Source organism: Cucumis melo, chromosome 8, assembly GCF_025177605.1.
Source record: "Cucumis melo cultivar AY chromosome 8, USDA_Cmelo_AY_1.0, whole genome shotgun sequence".
In the NCBI taxonomy this organism is placed as follows: domain Eukaryota; kingdom Viridiplantae; phylum Streptophyta; class Magnoliopsida; order Cucurbitales; family Cucurbitaceae; genus Cucumis; species Cucumis melo.
Genome location: NC_066864.1, coordinates 3,795,235 through 3,817,628, shown reverse-complemented (window position 1 = coordinate 3,817,628; position 22,394 = coordinate 3,795,235). Strand labels below are relative to the sequence as shown.

The 22,394-nt window shown below is 34.3% G+C and overlaps 4 protein-coding genes across 4 annotated transcripts; all 4 read right to left on the bottom strand.

The window, feature by feature from the left end:
• Positions 1–149: 149 nt before the first annotated feature.
• Positions 150–5,208, bottom strand: LOC103484800 (phosphatidylinositol 3,4,5-trisphosphate 3-phosphatase and protein-tyrosine-phosphatase PTEN2A-like). The gene is made up of 13 exons (XM_008442093.3): positions 4,953–5,208; positions 3,907–4,466; positions 3,541–3,642; positions 3,376–3,432; positions 3,124–3,189; positions 2,533–2,709; positions 2,343–2,429; positions 2,189–2,253; positions 2,039–2,115; positions 1,523–1,569; positions 1,297–1,427; positions 1,137–1,206; positions 150–1,037 (listed from the first exon to the last, which is right to left on the bottom strand). The coding sequence occupies exons 2-13, from the start codon at positions 4,315–4,317 to the stop codon at positions 510–512; spliced, it is 1,818 nt and encodes a 605-aa protein (XP_008440315.1). The 5' UTR covers positions 4,318–4,466; positions 4,953–5,208; the 3' UTR covers positions 150–509.
• A 2,027-nt stretch (positions 5,209–7,235) lies between these two features.
• LOC103484799 (UPF0481 protein At3g47200) lies at positions 7,236–9,339 on the bottom strand. Its single transcript, XM_008442092.3, has one exon. It carries the CDS (start codon positions 9,019–9,021, stop codon positions 7,420–7,422), a length of 1,602 nt encoding a protein of 533 aa, XP_008440314.1. The 5' UTR covers positions 9,022–9,339; the 3' UTR covers positions 7,236–7,419.
• A 1,073-nt stretch (positions 9,340–10,412) lies between these two features.
• On the bottom strand, positions 10,413–14,241 carry LOC103484794 (cysteine proteinase COT44-like). Its single transcript, XM_008442087.3, has 4 exons — positions 13,746–14,241; positions 11,246–11,481; positions 11,025–11,165; positions 10,413–10,933 (listed from the first exon to the last, which is right to left on the bottom strand). The coding sequence occupies exons 1-4, from the start codon at positions 14,179–14,181 to the stop codon at positions 10,649–10,651; spliced, it is 1,098 nt and encodes a 365-aa protein (XP_008440309.1). The 5' UTR covers positions 14,182–14,241; the 3' UTR covers positions 10,413–10,648.
• Positions 14,242–16,963: 2,722 nt separating this feature from the next.
• LOC103484795 (beta-1,4-xylosyltransferase IRX14) lies at positions 16,964–22,163 on the bottom strand. The gene is made up of 3 exons (XM_008442088.3): positions 20,955–22,163; positions 20,125–20,664; positions 16,964–17,590 (listed from the first exon to the last, which is right to left on the bottom strand). The coding sequence occupies exons 1-3, from the start codon at positions 21,695–21,697 to the stop codon at positions 17,353–17,355; spliced, it is 1,521 nt and encodes a 506-aa protein (XP_008440310.1). The 5' UTR covers positions 21,698–22,163; the 3' UTR covers positions 16,964–17,352.
• Positions 22,164–22,394: the final 231 nt, after the last annotated feature.

Here is a 22,394-nt window from a genome sequence, read left to right as displayed (position 1 = left end):
AGACACTTCCTCAGTTTTGAATTGTACAAGAGAAAAGCCAATGTTCCAAACGATCGAGAGATTTCCAATACCATATTTACGTACATTATTCAATTTAATTAGATGGACTCATTTCCCGTCCTATTTTGGAAACAAACTCTTCAAATATGATATTGGTGAAGACGATAATTGACTTTTCATACCAAAAAATAAAAAATCTCGCTTCAATGAGCAATTAATAAAATTTTGCAACCCTTTTTGAATTTTGGACAAACTATAAAATTAGCTTCTGATATTCTTCTGAAAAAAAGATTGGAATTATGCAGTACGTTGATGTACTTTTTTCTCTACCATGAGACCCGACGGTTTAAATGAAGGGGTCTATCATTCTACCGGAAAGACAACCGGTTGTATCATTCTACCGGAAAGACAACCAATTGACAGCCGATATTACCTTACTTCAAATATCAACTTCTGGTGACACAACCTTTCCAGTATAAATGGTTATAAGCAGCCGTTCAACTCATCGGTCATTCACTATCAAAGTCTTCTTCATCCCCAAAGGTGAAAACTGACGCATCAGCGGCTATTGCCTTGAAATCACTTGCTCTTACTGAATCCAAATTTGGGATCTCTAGGCCTGACGGTTGTATCGCGGCAGGTTCTTTGGGAGCATTAGGTTGTGAGTTTTTCTCATTTCCGAAGGATAAATGACTAGTTTCATGAGCTAAACTCCCAATTCTTTCGGAGAAAATTATTGTTGATGAATGATCAGTTTTTGAGTTTCCATTTCCATTTCCAGAAGTTGATTGAGTTAGACTGGTTTTTATGTCCCCATTTTCTTCGTCGCTATCAGAGAATACATTGTCATCGTTTTCTTCACCTTCGGACATTTTGTTTGAATTGGATTGTCCTGCTTCATGACCTGAGGCTCGATTGTGAATAGAACGACGATCAGATCCTTTGCCAGCTGAATCAGTTTTCAATCGTGCTGGCAAAGTACCATCATAGTCTATCATCACAACTTCGACTTGAAATCCAGGAGTTGGGAGTTTTCTCTATAAATGCAAAAGCAAAGGGTGTATAATTCGGCAATGGATTATGTTTGAAGATACTATTAAACGGTGTCGAAGTACTTGAAGCATTGTGGTGATTACCTTATCAAAACCATCAAGATCCGTGTCGCTTAATAATACTTTGTTTTCGGTCATTGTTGTATTTAACCAACTGGAAAAAGTAAATGGGAAAACAATGTTAAAAGAACTTCCCAATCATAATTAATAAACAAGATTGGAAGTGTCAAGGAAATTAACCAACCAGTAAAAATCCCCATGCCGGTCATGAAAATGAATTTTGAAGTCCCCTGACAACTCTGTCAAACCAGGCTCACCTGGCAGTGCAAAGACCACAAATCCTTTCCTTGGTGCCCTAATCCAGAAATCTTCTGGCTGCAGCATAAGTCGAGAGGTCGAATTAGAGATGCAAATCATCCTAAGATGTTATAGTGGAACTAAACCAGAGGTTTGAACTTCAAAAACTTCACCATTAAATCCTTCGTCTTCTGATGCTTTCTTGTTGAGAACAAAATCTCTGTAGATCATCGAAAAACTCTGGTAAGCATGACACGCGCACATGTATATGTATCATAAATTATCTTTGAAATCCATAGCCATCGAAACATAAAAGGTATTGTTGAAGCAACATAGCTTGTCAGCTTGGCCTTAATAAAGCAATGAGAGAAAGAAAACAGAGAATTATAAACATGCACTGAACCGATATACAAAATTACAAACTATTCCTCAAATCTCTACAAAAAGCGGAGGCTGTATTCAGAATAAAAAACATTGCAGGTTAACGAAATGACATATTCTCGTGAGAGATGTTCATTAAAGTCCAAATTCCTTTCTTCTTATACGACTCTCGATCATAAGGCAGAAATTAAAAAAGACCGAGAAAAATAGACTTGCAAAGAAGTCAACTGGAGGAGATCAGCTAATATTGTACGATCATACAAAAAAGATTTATAGGATAAGGAAAACAACAGAAATTCACAAAATACCACTGTGATTCGATATTGTAATGGAAGGCCTGACCCAATACGGGCACTTGTGAAGCCGAAAACCTCTCAGCATGCACCTGTAAAATTATAACATTAGTGAACTCTTGGTGGATCTATTTATGTTCTCAGTGACAAATATCGACAGCATACCTCCGTCCTGGTGGAGTATTTCCATTGAATTGTGTTAAAATGCGCTCAAAATACTTGACATACCTCTGCATCAAGTAAATAGGTATTAGAATAAAGTAAACTTAACCCAAAAAAAAAAAAAAAAGACAAAGAGGGGGGGAATTGAATGGCTAACAATCTGACTAGGAAGAACCAAAGCCTTCCCATCCACGCATCTTTTCTGATTGTAATAGTCAACTGCCTCTGGTGATGTTTGGAAGAACTGTATTCAGATGAAAAAGAAAGATAGTAACAAACAGGCCTAAGATGAGGTAAAATTGAAAATAAATCTACCAACCTCATGAGGAATAGAATATATATCTGACCTTTAGGAATAGAAGGAGGCTGCAAATCATTAGCCCTGTTCTTGCCATACCAGCTTTACAATGAACAACAACCACGTTCTCGATATCCTCCTTCAACCATGCATATGCACTTTGACAAAATGATTTTATGAGATGGATAGGAGGACAATTATGATCATCAAACGGAAAATGTGCAACCTGAAAAACCAAAATTAGAAAGTCGAAGAAATAATTAATGGAAACAGTTTAGTTGCCCCTTCCTGCCTTGAGAAATAAAATAAGCATCTATTATTTTTTGAAAGTCCATTATTCATAGCTACTCAGAAAATAAGATTTGCAGTAAACATTTGTAACACATTGATAGGTTTGCTATAATACTTATATTCTACAGATAAGAAATTATTTTGGGTCGCAGGATCCTATATGTTCCTCAACTGCAGTACGTTGGAACAACTGGTTGGTATCAGACAAGAAATTATTTGGAACAATCCCAAATTCAAGTTTTCAGATCAACCAAAGGAAAAAGAAGCTTATACATTTCTTGTTGTACCATTGATTATTATTAAAATCAGTGAGAATGCTCAATTGAAGACCGGAAATGTGAAACCTCACCTTCCCCTCAAATAATGAGGCATCATACAAACGCTCTGAACAAAGATTGTAAACTTTGTATTTTCCCTGCAAAAGAATAATGATTCAATTAGTGAACATATTCAATTAATGGGACAAGCGTTTGGGAAGAGAAGATCAACAAGATGTAGAAAGGCATGGTATGTAGCAATGCTGGTCGTAGCTCTTCCCTTCCCTAGTCTGCTGCTGTTTGGGATCATAAATTACCAGAAAATAAGTGAAAATAAAATTTACCTTATGATGAGTTTCAAAAAATTTGATCACTTCTTCCATATGATTTCTGTAAAATCCCTAGAAAAAAATTCCAATTATACGTGTTCAAGATGTAAAGGAACGATCTCATCCACTAAACACATAAATGCAAAAAGAACTAAATTTATCTGAATATTTTTCTCTTACCTCAAGGAATCCGAAAATTCCAGAGCTCATGTGACCAGCAGGAAACCCCATAGCAATTACGTTTTCAGTGATATACGTCAAATCCAAATCAAATTCTCCTTCCTGTTTAGGCAATAAATCTTATTAACGTATTCAGTACATTGAAAAATTAGGAAATTTGGAGAATCATCTCTTTAGTAAACCGTCCAATTAAAAAAAATTATAAATATATTTTTTCAATTAATTATGGTAAATGGTTCATTTGCATTGGTTTAGAAGTACTATAATATTACTTGTAGCCAGTAAGAGAAGAACTACGAAAGTGCACATAACAAATACAACAAGAACAATAAAATGGAAGAAAATGTAGCACAAAACACGACCTACCTGATATCTTCGCTTATTCTGAGAGACCATATGGCGTGCCTTTACTTGCATAGCCTTTACCGCATTCTGAGATGTGTCGACTAAACCTTTTGTTAATGATTCAAATACACCAGATTTCATCCCAGAATTGGTATCTGCAGCACCATCGCCTTGTACAGAAGACATTTTAGGTATCTGGAGTCCAAATCCGCTACTGAAACGAGCAATCGCTGACATCCCAGAATTTCCTGCGTTGGAGTCGTTTTTTGCTGCTTCAGGTTGTGGATTCCTAAAACTCTTAGCCCAAGATGAAAAGCCGGACGTAGATAAAATAGATGTCAAATTATCTACTTTACTACTTTGGTTATCAACTGTTGGAGCTGAATTGTTGACTGCCGATTGTGTTGAACTATTAGAAGTTCCATTATCCATCGTGGGCTACTTTAAATGCCGCTTTACTATCCTGGTTGAGACTGGGAACTATGTTGATTTCAAATTCTCAAATAGAAACCATGAGGACGAGACTAGTAGAGATATCCACGATGAAGTTACAACTTTTGTAGTTAAGTTTTACACCCAATCTGCAATACATAACTCCTATGAGCATACTTGATATCTTTTGCTCATCCCAGAATGCTAGATTGAGATATAGAAAACAATTGTACAATTCATGATATCATCATAAGAAAAACTGATCAAGAATTCTCATATAACAATTTAATTCTATAACCCTGTTCTCATTTCCTCGTTGTGCAACATCCGCTTAATGCCATTCAAAGGAAACTAGTGAGACTTGAACATAGTCAAAACATTATATTGCTCCAATCATCATTTTCCATTAACAGACTACATTTTAACACACCTTCAGTAAAACCCGTCACTTAAAATTAGTCACACATGCTAATAAGATTCGGGAACCTGATTTTGAATAAAGCACTTTAGATCTGCGAGTAAACACCGGAAATTGGCACAACGAAACGCAAATCTAATCGCTAGAGTAACAAATCATGCGCCGAAGCATTACGAACGCAATGTCGAGTTTAAAATGAAAATGCAGGCCAACTTACAGAGACGAATAGAAAAAATTGATATCGATCTCATGGAATAAATGATCGGGAAGGAAAGGAAGCGAAGACGATAGCGCGCCCAGTTAAGATCTCCGCGAAGGTCGAAGAAGAAGAAGAAGAATGATTAGAATTTTTACAAAAATGGCGATCGATAGGCTAATTCTTCTAATTTTCACGTTTGTTTAATCTGTTTGGATGAATGATGTAATTCAATTCCCAACTCAGTTTTTTCATCTCTTCATCATAGAAGATACGACACGTCGTCTTTGGTCAATTCAGGATTTGATTTCGAGACAGGTTGTCGTTCTAAGATGACGGTAATAATTGAATTTTGGTTAAATTATAAAAATATGCTATCAACTTTTGCATTTTTGGGTTTAAAATTACCTTTCAAACTTTCGAAAAAAGAAATACTTCCAAACTTGGGTTTTATTTTGTTTAAATATCATCAAATTTTTTAAAAAATTAAAAGAAAATTACTATTTCTATGTGAAGTAAATATGTTAATGTCTCGTTGAAAAATATTTCAAATAAAAAATGTATCTTTCGCTAGTATAGTGATAAATTTATTTGAAGTTGTTAAGTTTTATGAGATCGTCAATAATTATTCTATGACTTTATACGTTGGAAATGTCATTGCATTGTTGTTATTTTAAAAAAGGGACGATCTACTTTCTATGAACAATCCTTATTTGATAACTATTTTGTTTTTTAAAGTCACCATCAGCATTTGTTTTTTAAATGTAGCTTCTCCCCATTTTGTTATCATTATTATAATTCTTAAGTATAAAGATTAAATTTAAAAATTAGTTTTGGTAAAATAGATAACAAATAAAAAAATTTAGAGGTAAAAATAAAATTTATAGGTTTAAATTATATATATATATATATATATATAATTTAAACTTGAACTTTCTCTGTCTTTCTCTTTTTTCCCATCAATGCGTTATAACTTTTTAATACTTCTCAATCTAAGCAAGGATTTATCCAATTATTCGGTGTTGTCCATTGCCACTTTTATACTATTAACAAATTTACCAAATGAGTTTACAAATTATTCTATTTAAGTTAACGTTTGATATGTGGGTAGTCTAAGTCTAAATTAGGTGAGTTATGTTAGATGTTAACAATTTCTTTTTCTTTATTTGATTTTTTTTTTTTTTTTTTTTTTTGTGTTTGAAATTAAATGAAATTCAATTTTTATGGGTTTTTCACATTATAGGAGCGAAGAGAATGCCAAATTGGGTCAAACATTTATACAAAACAAATTTGATTGTAATTAAAAAATGTCATCACGTGTTACTTTGAGCTAAGTGAAGAGCGAGTTTGTATTGAAATTGTAAATAATAGAGAGCTAGTTAGTTGTATTTGTTAAGATGTTAGCTTCTAATTATGCTATTTGTTTATAGCTATTAATAGGGGTGCAAGAATAATTCGACAACTTGAACTATCAGACCCATATTATGAGTTGGGTTGTAATTTTTTTTTGGATTGAGTTGGGTGGAAGGATTGAAAAATTTGGGTTAACTCAACCCAACCCGAATTAATGTAATATATATAATTATATATTATATATTTTATTATTATTTATTTAATAAAAGTTAAACAATCTTCAAAATATTCGATTATGCTTGACTATTCTCATTCACAAACATTAAAATTTAGAAACGAAAATAATAATAATAATAGTATAACCCCACCTAATCCAATCCATATTTTACGAGTTGAAAACTTATTTTGGGTTATTCGTGTTGACAATCCAACCAAACCGAAAATATGGGTGGGGTTGAGTTGTCTCCCAATTCAACCCAACCCGCTTACGACTGTAGTGTTAACCAACCCTGCTTTCCTATAAATATCTATCATATTCTTCTTCGTAAATTAATAAGATAACTCTCCACTCTGAATGAAATTATCAGAGAAATTTGATGACCTGCTTGATCTACACGGGGTAATTATCAAATAGTTCCTCAAAGAGAGGCCAAGCAAAACCATGTCCAATAAAAGAAGTGCTAATGTCAGTCTTTAGTTTGAATTAAGAACTAATCTCTTTAGTTTAAGATGAACTAATCCAATAGATGTAAATTGAATTTTGTGTGTGGGATCCTACTTAAATTTTTATAGTAAAATTGTTAACTGAAGGTATAAGATCCTAAAATTTAAATTACATAAGAATTGAAGATGTCTACGAACGGGTGAATCTAAAAAATAAGAATTATGCCATTAGTTTAATTAAGTTTGACCATGAAAAGACACCAAAAAACTCATCTCATCAAGGGTTTGTGCCACTCAGGAAAATTGAAGATATCTCCATAATCAAAATGAAAATTTTGGTATTACAAAACCAATAACACAGCTCCATCAACAATTTGAACATTTCAAGAATCTGGACAACTGATCCAAAAAAATAGAAAAAAGAAGAAGAAACGATTGCAAAACAGAGATTTGTAGGTTCTGAGTTTGTGGGTCAATTTGGGGGCTTGTAATAAGCAAAAACTCCATAAAAGGCTTGTGCAAAAGTCAGCAATAGAAGAACTACTGCTGCAATCAAAGAGATAATGGCCCATGGATTACTGAAGTAATTGTGTTTCAAAGTTGCTCTCCAAGCATTCCATCTATGGTTGTAATATCTATTCACATCCTCAGACAATTGGGAAAGATAACTATCATTGATGTCATAAACTACCTCTTGACACAAACGATTGAAAAGGTCAGCAACTTCCTCATCACTACCAAGCCAATGCTCTATTATTCCACAATAATGGAGATAAGCAACATCTTCATGTGAATCAATTAGATTATCCATGAAAACCACATAGGATGTTATATCGTTGCTGCAATCAAGATGACATTGTTCAAACGCTATTAGATTCAGAAACAATGATCTAGTTCCATCGTGAATCAATAGTCGTGGAATTTCCATAACTCCATTGTTGAAATTTATATCCCAAAATCGATCTGTTTTCTTCTTCTTGAATCTAATCCCTGCATCTTTCAACTCTTTCACACAATGAATCAATTGCTGCCTCCGTTTATCCGCGACCCGATTCGCATGAGACCGTCGTTTCATCCACACTTTCGGAGCTAATTTAGGGCCTGACCGGAGGAGACTTCGCCGGAAAACATCAAGGCAATGAAGTCCGTCTTGATAACCTAGTGGGTCAAAGGCAGTTGTGTTTCCAAGAGATGATTCTAATTTGTTTAGGCTACTTTTGGTTAAGGGTTCATCGTTTGGGGTTAATGGATCGAAGAATCTGAGAGCTAATTCGGCTACGAGTCCTTTCTGGTAATAGTCACCAAGTTGAAGCTCTAGTAGCCGATCTAAAACAAACAGGGGAAGCTGATTTTCCAGCATTATCATATCCCTTTGGATCGAATGCATTGAACCGCGCATTGCGAAGATTGGATCATTTCGAGGATACCCAAGTTGTTTGAATCCTTCAGCAGCTCCTCTGAAGAGTTCAAGCACAAAGCAACCATCCAGCACCATCATTTCCACAAATTCATTGCTGCTAAAACTGAATGGTCCTTCATAACAATTACGGGCTCTTTCTTCAAGTTCTTTCATGGCGTCTAAATAAAGCTTTATGTCGTGTTTGGATCTCTCAAGGATGTGGTAAAGTGACCGCCATTTATGGCGTTCCATTTGCCGGAGCCGGCGTTTTCCATGGTGGTACGGTCCTAAAGAGATAATCTGAGGAACAACAGCTTTGTCTTCTCCATCTTTTAGGTAGTGGGGGACCTTGTAAATGCAGAGCTTTGCCCATGAACTTTCTACTTCATCTTGATGGGCTTGGTTAAGCTTTTCCTTGATGGTGATAACCCATTCTGATTCGGGTGATTCGAATTCGGGGTCTTCTTCAAGCTTGTGATCTTCATTTTCTATTATAACATTATGGGATTCTGATTGAATCTGTTTTGGTTCCCCGAGCTGGAGTTCTGATTTTCCATGAGAATCAACAGAGTTGGCTGAAATTGAGCTTCTGGGAAGTCCAGATTCTACTGTTTCTCTGAGCTTGAGGGTGATTAGATACCAGCTCAATAACTCTTTATTGAACACAGCCACCATTTTGAGTAGGGGATCATTGACCGGACGGAATCGATATTGGACAAAAACTGCAGCCGATTGTGGAGACGTTACGCCGATCGGCTGAACACACGGGCGGGGTGGGCGGTTTTGTCAGTTCCGTGTTTCCGGGCGAAATGAGTGAAAAAAAAAATGAAAAAGGAGAACAGAGAAGGAAATGGAAGTTAATGAAGATAGAGAGAAATTGACAAATTGAAAAAGAAGAAGAAAGATAATGAAAATAAAATAAGATAGAAGGAAGAAACCAAAAAAATAGAGATTTTGATGAATAAGAAAGAATGGAGCTAAAAGGGAGAAGAAAAGAAATGATGTAATGAAAAAGAGAAAAGATAGGGAGACAGAGGAGAATAGAACATATAAAATGGAAAAGTTAGAGAGGAAAAGAGATGAGAGAAAATAATTAATTAATTGTTTTGTAAGTACAAAGTTTTTCTTCTTTTATTTATTTAATAAAACCATTGCACATGAGATGAAGCTAAATTGCTAATTTCTCATCATATCATATTATCATCTCTCCACATTTTTTTTCCTTAAATTAATGGGCGGATATATTATAACATGTATTTTAAATACTATTTCTTGATCGCCTGCCCGGCCGCCTTCGATAGACCAATGCCGATAGTTTTGGCTCAATTTTTTAAATTATTTTGTGTAGGTTTTGTTCACAAAACTGAAAAAAATGGTTTTAAAAAACGGAAAACTCAAATAAGTGACAAATCGAAGGTAAAACAAAATAGAATCATGAAGTTCAAAACAAAGGAGAAAATGATTGAGTTAAAAACGGTAGGAACCAAATGAACTTCATATTACCAATTGAACTCAAATATATTATCAAAATATGAATTTTGAATTACCTTTTGACTAATTTTTCAAGTGATCGTTAAAGTTTGACTAGTTTTTGAATAACTTTCATTTCTAGTTTTTGAATAACTTTCATTTCTCACAAAAACATGTACTTCAACCAAAGATAACTAAGGCGTAATAATCATAAGAGGAGGGAAATATCCAAATCATTGATGCTTTTAAGTTTTCAATAGACGTGAAGCAAAGGTGTAGGTCATCAAAAACGAAATGGACCCATTTACTTGGAATGTTTATCTTAATGTTTGGTGTGAATGTGATGTTCAATGAAAAATCAAATTGCCATTATTTAATTCCAATTACGTTTCTCTTTCTTGTGTGCTTTTAATAGAAGTGCACGGTTCTCCTTCCTCTTCTCTCTCCTTTTACCTTTGTATTATTTATTATATCATTCATCATATGGAGAACGGTTAAACTTCCCTAAAATTTTCAAGTATTAAATATTGCCACCATCTTGTCACTCCACAGTTGACCCCAATGATAGCATTAGGTAGAAACAATGTGCAAAATCATGACAAGAACATGCTTCATAATCATAACTATTTTGTGAGATAACTCCCCTGTCTTAAATGCAACAAATGTCATTAAAACTGTTAAGGAACGTTGATGTTGAACCAAATCATTTACAAGAAGCACATGTTTCAAGTATAGCAATAGATCAAACGTAAGACCAACAGGAATTGAAACATCAAAACATGATCAACTTCCATCAAAACTAGAAGTAACTCATGTCTCACAATCTCTACATTCAAGCAGAGTTGATCTTGTACTTGTCCTCAACAGATTTCAAACTCAAGTATGATTTTGTTGGGTTGTTGTCATTCTTAACAGGGTAAGAAGCTTGCATTGCAATCCCACACTTGCCTTCGGTAGTGTGCTTTACATTGCGCTCTAGCTTAAAGTAGCCATCCTCGCCCCAACCTGTGCCCCATGAGTTCCTTACAAGCCAATAATCAACTCCATTTTCTTTACCATATCCAACGGCGACGACGCCATGGTCGAGAGCAGAGCCACATTTGCCAGTGAATACACCCTAAAAAGTTCAATAAATGTGTCCAATTATCACAATTTATGAATGGAAGAATACAGTTTGAAACGTGTGTGTGTGAGAAAAGTTTGCTCACCGATTGGTAGAGTTGCAAAGCCAAGCCACTAGCTTCAATGGCAACACTGACTGGCTGATGAGCAACAGCCTTCTTCAATGCTTCCTCGTCGTTGGCAGGGACGTCTTCGTAAGAGTCGATGCTAACAACCTTGGCATTTTTCTGTGAGCGATGATGGGAATCAAAATCCAACCAAGTAAAAAGAGTCAAAGAGATGAGTGGAAAATAAAAGAAAATCTCACCCTGGTGGGATCGCATTGACCATCGAAGGCTTCGTAAGGGTAATCTTCCTCAGTGTCCAAGCCGCCATTGTCAATGATGAACTGAAAGGCATAGTCCATAAGGCCTCCATTGCAGCCTGAGTTGTACTTTTTGTCACAACTAACAAGCTCTTGTTCAGAGAGAGAAATTAAATCTCCGGTAACAATTTGATTTATGCCTTCCACAGCTGCTATGGTCGAGAATGCCCAGCAACTCCCTGTTTCCCCCAACAACATAAACTTTCCACATTAGTGGGCTCACTTGTTTCCAATGGTAAAGGGTTGTCACACACATTAATTAAAACATGCTAAGATATCCACACCGCTCTTTTAGGCTATCAAATTCATTTATGCATTTTGAGTGCAACAAAGTAAAATTTGGTTTGATTTATCCAAGAAAAACAATGAAATAATTAGAATTCCACGGACCTTACCACTTATATCTATAAAGACTTTTCTTAAATATATCAAATTCAATTATTTAAAACAATCAAGACATAGAATCACATACTGAATTTTACGTTGATTGAGTCGTGCTCATGCTACAGTTAAAGTTTCTGAAAAAAGTACACTACTACAAAAATTGAAATGGATTAATTTTTAAAATACATGAACATCGATTTCATTGTAAAGTGTCTATTTGAAAAACTTTAACAATTTAAAATGAAAAAAAAAAGTAAAAGATCTAAAATTATATAGGTGATGTATTAACTCGAAATAGATAGTTCGAATTTCATATCAATTTTGGCGTCCATTCGATAAAGAAGATTGTTTCTGTTTAATATTAAAGATTGAAAGTTGAAAATTTGTACTGTGGGTTCTCAAAAATGATGCCCCCTCAACCTGTAAGTTAGCCTTGGGTGAGCGTTTAGTGGGGCTGGCGCATGGAAGTGTGTTGAATCCAGCCCAACATTAAATTCTAGTTTGTTTATTAATTCCTTCTATTTTAAGGGCTCTTTAAAATAATTAACATATAAATTAATCTTAATAAGTGAAATAAATAAAAAACTAACAAATTAATCTAGAAAAGTGGTAACAAAATTTTATCATTTAAAATATTTTTTCCTGTGATAAAATATGTACCTAAATTTTTTTTTTGAAATTATTTAAAACGAAAAACAATTAAATTATTTACAAATACATCAAAAAAAAAATATTAAAACTAAAAAATGGCTTAAAATGTTTAAACATATACCAAAATGTCAATATTTATGATAATATATGTATTTTTCTTGGACATTTGGTAAAGATCAAAATATTTGTAAAATATATAAAAAATTCATATCTAAAATATATAAAAGATAAAAAACTTTAACCATTTAAAATTACACAAAAGAAAATAGTAAAAAGTAAAAGATCTAAAATTATATACTTCGAATTTCATAACAATTTTGGCGTATCCATTCGATAAAAAATATTGTTTCTGTTTAATATTAAAGATTGAAAGTTGAAAATATTATTAAGTATGTAGCAATATTTTTTAAAAATTGTAAATATAGTAAAATCTATCGTTTCAAGATTTGGTACATGGTTTACATGTACAGGTGACACTCCTATCATTGATAGATTTTGCTATATTTACAATTTTTTTAAAATATTGCTATATACTTAATTATTTTTAATATAATTGCTACATTTGCAACTATCTTTTTTTTAAATTCTATTTTGTTTATTAATTCCTTCTATTTTAAGGGCTCTTTAAAATAATTAAGATATAATCAAATAAAAAAAACTAACAAATTAATCTAAAAAAGTGGTAACAAATTTTATCATTTAAAATAATTTTTTCCCAAAAATAAAATATGTACCTAACATTTTTTTAAAATTATTTAAAACGAAAAACAATTAAACTATTTACAAATACTTTTAAAATTAAAGAATGGTTTAAAATATTTAAACATATACCAAAATGTCAATATCTATGATAGTATATATCATTTTTCTTAGACATTTGATAAATATCAAAATATTTGTAAAATATATAAAAAAATTCATATCTATTAGGATTAGATATTAAAATTTAGCTATTTAAATAATTTTTGGAAAAAATATCAAATTTTATAGTTAAACATTGTATGTGGTACAATGATATAAACTAAAATTCATTAAACAGAGAATAAAGAAATTAGGATTATATATGGAGATGAATTTGAGAGTACATTTCTAATTTTATATTAAATTGTGCCATTCCAAGGCTAAATTATCCGACACTAACTTCAGAACTCCCAAGTGAAAAATATATTCTTTGCAGACAAAAAGTAATATAGATATTTATGTAAAAAATATAAATATATATATATATACATTTTTAAGAAATACTTTACAATATAAATTAAAATATGGAGAAAAAAAATTAAATGAACACAGACTTTGTTAGTAAATAGTTTCAAATTTTTACTATGTACGAAAATGCCCCTTAAACAAAATTTATTTAGAATAACTCTAAATATCCAAAACCGCAGTTGATATTTAAAAAACTCACCGCAACTTCCTTGATTTTTGACTGGAGCAACGGCACCTCTGGCCCTCCAATCCACAGATTCCGGCAACCGATCGCGGTTATTGACGGCGTATCGGCGGCTGGCAGTCTTGGCCTTCATAACTCGTCGAGCTGGGGGAGACCTAGTCCCCAAATACAGAGCCCGATACTCGTCGTTGGTCAAATCGGCGAACATATTCAATCCAACCTTATACGTCCGATTCTCGGAATTATGATCATCGATAAAATTGAGATTCTCCTTGAAGATCTGAAACCTCTTCTCCCGTTCATCGATTCCGTTATAGGCCTTGCCGTGCTTCGCCAACCATAGGTCGTAGATTTCTCTAACCTCGCCGTCGCTTCGGCGGCTGAGGGCGGAGGCGGAAATGGAAAGGAAAAAGAAGGAGAGGAGGGCAAGCGAAGTGGTGGCAGTGGCCATGACGAAGGTTGCTTCAAGAACAGGAAAGATGGTTGATTCCGAGTTATGGAGAAAGTGGGGAAGTAGCTGTGGGTATTTATAGGCTAAAGGAGCTCAAAAAGTGAGGGAAAACTTTTCCTACTAATATGGGTTTAGTTTTTAATTAATAATAATAGTAAAAGGGTAATTGTGCTTAGTGATGTGTCAGAGAAAAAGGTTAATTAATTCTTCGCCGAAAGTTTCTTTTTTTTTCTTTTGTGTGAAAATGATGTTTCCATTTTACAGAAATCTGTGATATTATATATATTTTTTGAGAAAGTTAAATATATAAATGAAGGTAGAAAAGTGGAAGGTAAAAGAAGGTTGGATATTATATTGGTGAGTATTTAGGGAGATGAGTAGATCATGAGAGGAAGGAAGGTAAGGCAAGTGGGAGTTATGGGCTGATCAGTGAGTCAGTTAGTCGGGGCTCTCAAGGGTTCTGTGTTTACTCCATCCCTAACAAAATGACAACTTCCATTACTTATGGAACTTCAAGTTGAAGTTTAACTTTGTGACGTATTTTTCAATACCACTTTTTTTCTTTTTTCTCTATATCTTTAAAGTTTAAGTTTGAGACACAAACTTCAACTAATTCCAAAACAAAAATAACTTCAGTTTTTATATGAGCTTAGCTATTTTAACGTAATATAAACAAGATAGATGTTTATAGACATATTATCACTATTAGTTTTTGAAAGAAAAAGCTCAGTTCTTATTTATTTATTTATTTATATTTGGGAATGGCATATTTATTTTGAAATGAGTTGGAAAAGAGATTCCAAATTTCATGTGTGTGTATAGATTTTGGTAGTTTTTTTAGTTGAGACATGGAGTAGGAGAATTTGACTGGAAATTTTTCTGTCTTCGAAAGCATACAAATGGTAATTGAGTAAAGATTAGGTTGAGGATCTTTGTAGCTAAAACAAGGAATTATTGATTAAATAATGCAACCGAACCGATTGATAGAGAAAGAGTGTGCCAATATCACATTACTGTCATTTCCCATACACGAGGAGGTCACATCATGCTGCTCTCCCTCTCTCTTCCTTTCCTTTCCTCTTTCTTTACATTATCTACTTCTCTTCCTTCCACCATTCTATTATTATTATTATTATTACTACTTTAATAAGAAGGGAATAAGGTAAAACATTATTTTCTAGCGGTAAACCCATAAACGCTTTTGCCAAGAATACAGTTCACACCTTTTATTCTACCATTCTTATTTCTGTAACTTCTCGTACATTCCAAAAAAGAATAAAAAAAATATTTGTACGTTAGAAAAATAAAGAAAACTAATCCTTTTCCTAAAATTGACTAATTACTATTTTATTGTTAATTGGTTTTAAAATGAAATTTCATAATATCAAATACAGTATTATAATTCAATATTAAACCCAAACGAGTATTTAGTACAAAATCGATGAACTCAAAACTTGCCATCAAAAGTTTAGACCAAAACAAATACTTTTAAAAGTTTGTGAATAAAAATATGATTTTAAAAAAAAAAAATTCCCGACTTATTTATACCATGACATTTATCTACTCTGTTAAAATTGTATTTATAACAATGTAAACCTATTTCAATAAATAAAACATCACTTTTCAAATTAGTCGGAAACAAAAAAATTAATTCAACACTCTGCATATTTAGGTTAGAGAAAACAACATATGCTAAGTTGCAAGGGAAAGGCAAGAAAAAAAAAACAAATCTATGAAAACGTAGAACTTGAAGTATAAGTAAACATTATTTTTAAAAATTCAAACTTAAGGACGAAGGCTAAGACTTCGAAGAAGAAAAAAAAAACAGAAATAAAAGGAGGGAGGATTAATGACTTCTTTTCCCAAGAAGCTGAGAATTGAAAAGGAAGGTGGCAGAAAAGTGACCATTCCTTGAACCAAAGGAAAAAAAATGAAAAAAAAGAGGACCCAATAAAATATTAATCGGTGTCTTGTCTTGGGAACACAAATTTTTAATCTTCTTTTGGATCATCTTCTCTTCTCTCTTTGTTGAATATTTATCATTCATTCTCTCTCTCTAAAAATATTTAATTTAATGTGCAGTACTATTCCATTATTACAAGATTTTTTGTTTTGTTTTTATTTTATATTGTATTTCAAGTTGAAGTTGGATGAATATAGAAAGTTATCAGGTTAGATTCATTACTGAGCTATGTCTATTGATTTATTCTACCAAAGTGTCTGTTGGGTCTATAATGAGCTGATGGACCATAGTTATTTTCAAAGAATGTACTGCCTTTTTCTTGCTTTCCCCAAATTTATTAATTAATCTGACATTGATTTTTCTTATCTTGATATGCGATTTCAAGGAAGTGTGGTAAGGTATAAAGTTTGGCTCAAGAAAGTAAATATAGAATTGAAATGGAAAATATATATAACTTAATATCTTTGTTAACGGTGGTATAAAAATAAGAATGAGAAAATTTGTAGTACATGGTATATATCTTAATCCAAGAACTCCACACAATCCCCAACACAAATGCCTTTTATGGCAAGTAACGAATCGAGGTAAACATAGTATATTCCAATAACAAATACGTGAAATTCATAAATGCTTATTTTTTCGTGTAACTTACGAACAAGTTTATGGGGGGAAGGGGAAATTTGCAAGTGAGTAATCTATTTTAAGAGGGGTTGAGTAACAAAGAGAGGGAGAGGTGTTTAGCATAATGTTCAATTAAGATATCAAGAGTTTTCACCAACTTTTTTTTTTTTTTTCTTTGTTTAAGAAGTAGACAAGAAATTCACAACTCCTATTGAGAGCATCACGTATAAAATTTTGAAAGATGTTGAATACAAGCTTTCCTGCAGTAGCAGGTTGAAATTCCTTTCTCATGAAATAAGAACATCAATCACCCCACCATTAAGAAAGAAAAAAATAATAATAAAAATTAAAAAAAAAAAAAAAAAAAAAAAAAAAAAAGGAGGAGAAGAAAATTGTAACCGAGTCTGAAATCAAAACTGAATTCTTTGTATACATGGGCCTGTTAGGAAACTTGCCTGTCCTGATTTGATATTTCCATTGACACCATGAGCTTTCTTTCTCCAAAAAAAATCATTTCTTCTCTGAATTCTTATCACCTAATCTTTAAACACCAGAAAGATCATGGACGTGTTATGGGTCGATTCTTTTTAGTTCTCAGAATGTCTTACTGAAGTTTGAGTATCGACCACTTTCGGTTCGTGTCGCTTTCTCTTGCTTCGAGAACTTCTTCTGGATCTGGATGAATGAGACTTTGCAGGAAGCTTAGTTGTTTCCTCGTGATTGCCTGTCTGAGCTTTTTCGTTGGTAGGGAGTTCGGGAGGAACATCCGGCCACGGTGTTCGTTTAGCAGGTACAGTAATCTCCAAAGGAGGGTCAATTAACCACCTGTATGAAATAGAAGTGGAAGCATTAAGTGAATGTAAAGCTATATTCAAGATCGAGGGTCGACGAAGGTTGACTAAGGAGGATCAAACATTCCTAGTGAAATGGCGAACAGTTCTATTAACTTAAAAATCCAAGGAATAAAAAACAACCCATGTGAAGAAGATATCATAGACACACGTGCAAATGCAAACACAGAAACGAAGTGGGTGGTGCCAGAATAAATAAATTACCCAGGTACTACCCTGACATTTCCTTAATACGACGGATGTCTCTTTGTACCAGCTCAATTATAGCGAAAATGAACATTAAACAAGGTAGATCAATGCGGATTACGGTACCAGACAGCAAGGGATCACCACATTTCACAGTCAAAGCGCATACAGACAGAACAATCACTTTATGACTGACAGTTTTGTGAGAACAGAGCAAAGAAACTATCTACAGGTCATTTAAGTATATGGGTGAGCATCCAAGTTATTAAAACATTGGGGGAAGCTTGGAAGCAAGTCAAATATCTCACAGGGGCGCTGTCGAAGAAGGGCAAATGGAAACATTGCATTGCAAATCCCTACGACCCTAGCTTCCTAGAGACTAAAGACTGCTCGATAAATTGTGAACTGGCATCCTTAGTCCTTGACTGTTGAAAAACAGGCCCTCCGTCTTATGAGCTTCGGAGTCTCCTAGATATAAGACGGTTCTTGTACTATTATTTTAAATTTCGTACATACAATTTGCCAGAAAGAAAAGCAGAAGTCTGAAGGGACTTCTTACTAAGTTACTAAAAGACAGCACAAACCGAAAACATTGTAAAGTGGCACCATAGCATGGCTAGGATAGAATGCAAATGATATTTTCGGAAAACTTCATTGAAATTTGGATCTCGTGGATCAAATTCTTAAAGGAAAAAGAATGGCAAGTGAAAAAACATGTCCAAGACTTTGGTGAGAAAGCCTTTCGAGAATTTCTGGGATGACGTCGGCCTCTCCAGAATTAATAAGGAAAAATATAACCCAAATGAGTTTAGTTTAGTGATAATCAGCCATAAACTTCATTTCTAGAGGTTGTAGAGGTCGGAAAATCAATTAACCCCCGCAATTGTTGTACCCTAAAAGAAAGAAATCTATAATGCTCAGTAGAAATAGACATATAAATGGCAAAGAGAAAATGGAAAAAGAGAGAGAGAGAGAGAGAGAGAGAGAGAGAGAGAGAGAGAGAGAGAGGAAAATGGGCAAAAGAAGAAAAATGGGAGAAAATGTAATTAGGTACCAGAATCTGGCCATTAAGTTGATCGATCCTTCTTGGAAAAGATAAAGGCAAGATTATAAAAGCGGTTATGGTTTTTGTTCTAAAATCTAGGCGTTCAGAACGGTCGTCAAAAGTCAAAATGGAAAGAGAGGGGGCCAACTAGGAAGAAAATATTTACTAAGCAAAAAAAATTTCTCGGTGGAAGACGCTGACACTAATCTTGCCACCGTTTTGGGTGTAGCATGTTAAGTGCACCAACGTTTGAATGAATATGAACTCAATCAGTTTTCGTCTTCAATAGAACGACAAAAAGTCTATAAGATTATCCATGGTTCCTTCCAACACTTGGGCCATCTCAGACATTGAGGTTATTGTAACTTAGAAACGAGAATACCTACGCCTAAGAGGAACAATGAAATAATAGTTTGAGAAAAGAAATTTTATTCATAACAAAAATAATTTCAGTTGAAAAATGGTACATACTAAATATAGTAACAAAATCATCTTATTTTCCGTTACAGAATTACATAACCTTATTAACTGGTAATCTATACTATTTTAAATAAATAAAAAAAATCAATCTTACATTAGTCAGAAATTTATATAATATAATATGGACACCTAAAAAAATTATTATCCTGTTAAATAAATGGTATACAAAATTGTTGAAAATACTTTTGTAAATATAATTTTGGAAATCAGTACAAGAAAATGAGAAGACAAAAATGGCGGAACTGCATCATAAATATACAGAAGTAGTGGCATATACTTATAATAAAACTAACAATTGCATCAAACAAAAAGCACAGATCAACCACCTATCACAAGAATCTATTGGATCAATAAATATTAATGTAATTTAGCCATTTATTTATTTAAATAAGCACGCAACAATTGCAATTTTCATAGTGAGAACATGCAGAAGCTAAAATTAGAGATACAGCATAGATAAAACATCAAATCTGTATAAAAAAAGTGTTTGAAACACATGAACAGCGTCTTCACCAGTCTGCAATCAACTTTAGATTTTAAATCATGATCAAAGTAAAGGTAAACAAGACATCCTTAGAGGCTAGAGAACACATTAAATTAAATGATCATCAGATCGGACTGAACAACCTAACATTAAATTAGGTGTTGTCATGCGATTAAAATTTCAAAAGACATTCGAAACAAATTGACCCAAAAGTTGCATATTGTTTCGTTCATGTTTAGTGATATATCTATCGGATTGATGAATTTCATATACGTAATAGGGAGGAAGGCATGAAATAAAAGATGATACTAACCCATGAGGAAATTTGCTATCAAAACGAGCTTCAACTCTGAGCCACCAGAGCAAAACTTGGCGGCCACAACTTCCAAGCGGCTCAACCATGGATGTATCCTTCAAAAGAAATAGTGGACTCTCTAAAGCGTCATCACCAACCTCCAATGTATCAAACTCATTGACCCATTCTGGCTTATCTTCTGCATCTTTCCATAGCAACTTGGAATTCAACACAAACCCACACCACTCAAGCTTCCTCGGAAGAACTGATGTCTTGTCACCAATGAATTTAGCACTTTTTCCAGCGTATGGAAGCGCATTGAAGGTGTGCCAACCAACCAATTTATTGGAAGAATTGCAAGCAGGACCCTGAGCAGGAATTGGTGGGTTCTCCATCTCCTCTGATGATTCATCTTGTTTATCAGACTGAACAATAATTCCGACAGACAGAGCTCCAAACCACTTCACGTTCTGGATCTCATCAAAAAACTCCATACTGTGCATATTACTGTCATCCACGAATATCACGATTCCATCCAGCATCATTTTGCTCACGATTCTGCATCATTTCATACCTAAATAATCAAATTCATGATCTAAAAGCAACCTAAATTGTTCGGTCATATAAAGAGAAAATGGAGTATGAAATACAATAGCATCATCATGCACAATCTTTGATTTTTTTCACCTTTTTTGCCCCGCAATTAATAGCTTACTAACTAAATCATATACAGTCAAATCGTACTCGAGCACTCGGCTTTGTTTAGAAAGAAACAGGATCACCTAACTAACTTCTTAATTCATCAAACAAGAAGCAGGCAATAAAAAAGGCAGGTATGGAGAAATAACCTCAAGGCATGGAGCCTCATCTGAGCCTCCATTCGATGCCTACCCTCCCAAGAAGTTGGCATCCGCTGATTGAACCCAACGTGGATAGTCTCCAGCCCAGACTTGGCAAGAACTGAAGCAGTCTCGTTGGTGATTCCACCGGCCTCCACCACGATCCAGACAAGTTCGTAAGGGACCAACATCAGCGCGTGCATAACACCAGTCATGTGAAGCGCCTGGAATGTCCGCACATAAGTTGGCGTTATAGCAATTATCTTTCGAGGATTCTTGACCCCAAATTGACGCCTCTGTTCCCTCTGCACCGTCTCAATAATCTGGTGAGCCTTCATAACTTCAGTAGGGTTTGGATGCGGCCACGGCCGGATTCGGATCCCATGCCTCCCCACCACCACACGGCTACTCGAAGCGGCAATGGTCGTATGCGTCGTCTTATTCACCGGAATTTCAAGATTTACAGTCGGATTTGACAGGGAAGTAGAGTGAACGTTCAGGTCAGTGGCAGATCGAAAAGGAGTCAAGTAAAGGTTAGTGGTGGTGGAAGTAGAGAAGAAAAGAAAAAACACAAGACGAGAGAAGCGAAATCCCAGTACAAGACTGATGAGGCAACAAAGTCCATGAAGAATCAACCAGAAAATCCCCGCCGGCGACTTGATTGGACTATCAGCAGACGAATCCAACGGCGATCCTCTGAAGCTATTAGCCCGACGGGCAGCATAAGTCTGCTGCAATGCAGAAAGCTTCATATTCTGGGTTTGCCTCCACAAACCCTTTTTTCACTAGAACCAAAAGGGAAGATGAGTTGGGTGGGAAGAATTAGAGAAATGTCCGAAAGGGGGATATTACAGAAGTTGCTTTAAAGGTGAGATTGGAATTGGGTTGAGAGAATGAGAATGGAAGAGAAGTAGCTCAAGGGGTTGATTAGAGAAGAATTGCTTTGAGTTTAAGAATGAAAAGCTTGGGGGTAATGTCTTTGTCTGAGTCTTTGGTTTGGCGCACACAAACACACAAACACACATACACAACACACACACACAACACACAAGCGGTGAAGAAGGCGATATTATGCCAAAATGAAAGGGAAGGGGCCCCAGATGCTCGACGAAATGCTTGAAAGAGACAGTAACAATAGATGAATTTAGAAAAATGAGATGAAATTAAATAGAGAAAGAGTTTGAATAAGATTGAAACGCATCATCCCATTTGCATTTGCCGCACTTTGGTTGTTTTGGTTTGGTTGACGCCGGATTAGAATTCAACGCATAGCCTCCAACCAGTGGTTGACAGATTCTCGCCTTTTTTCATCAGAATATCATCATTCAATTTTGATACAAAACAATTATAATTCTCTCTTTTTAGTTTTTACCTTCTTTTAAGCAATCTAATTGGTGAGTTATTGAGCTCTTCAACAAGTTCCCACCTATCAAATGATTGCCTAACCAC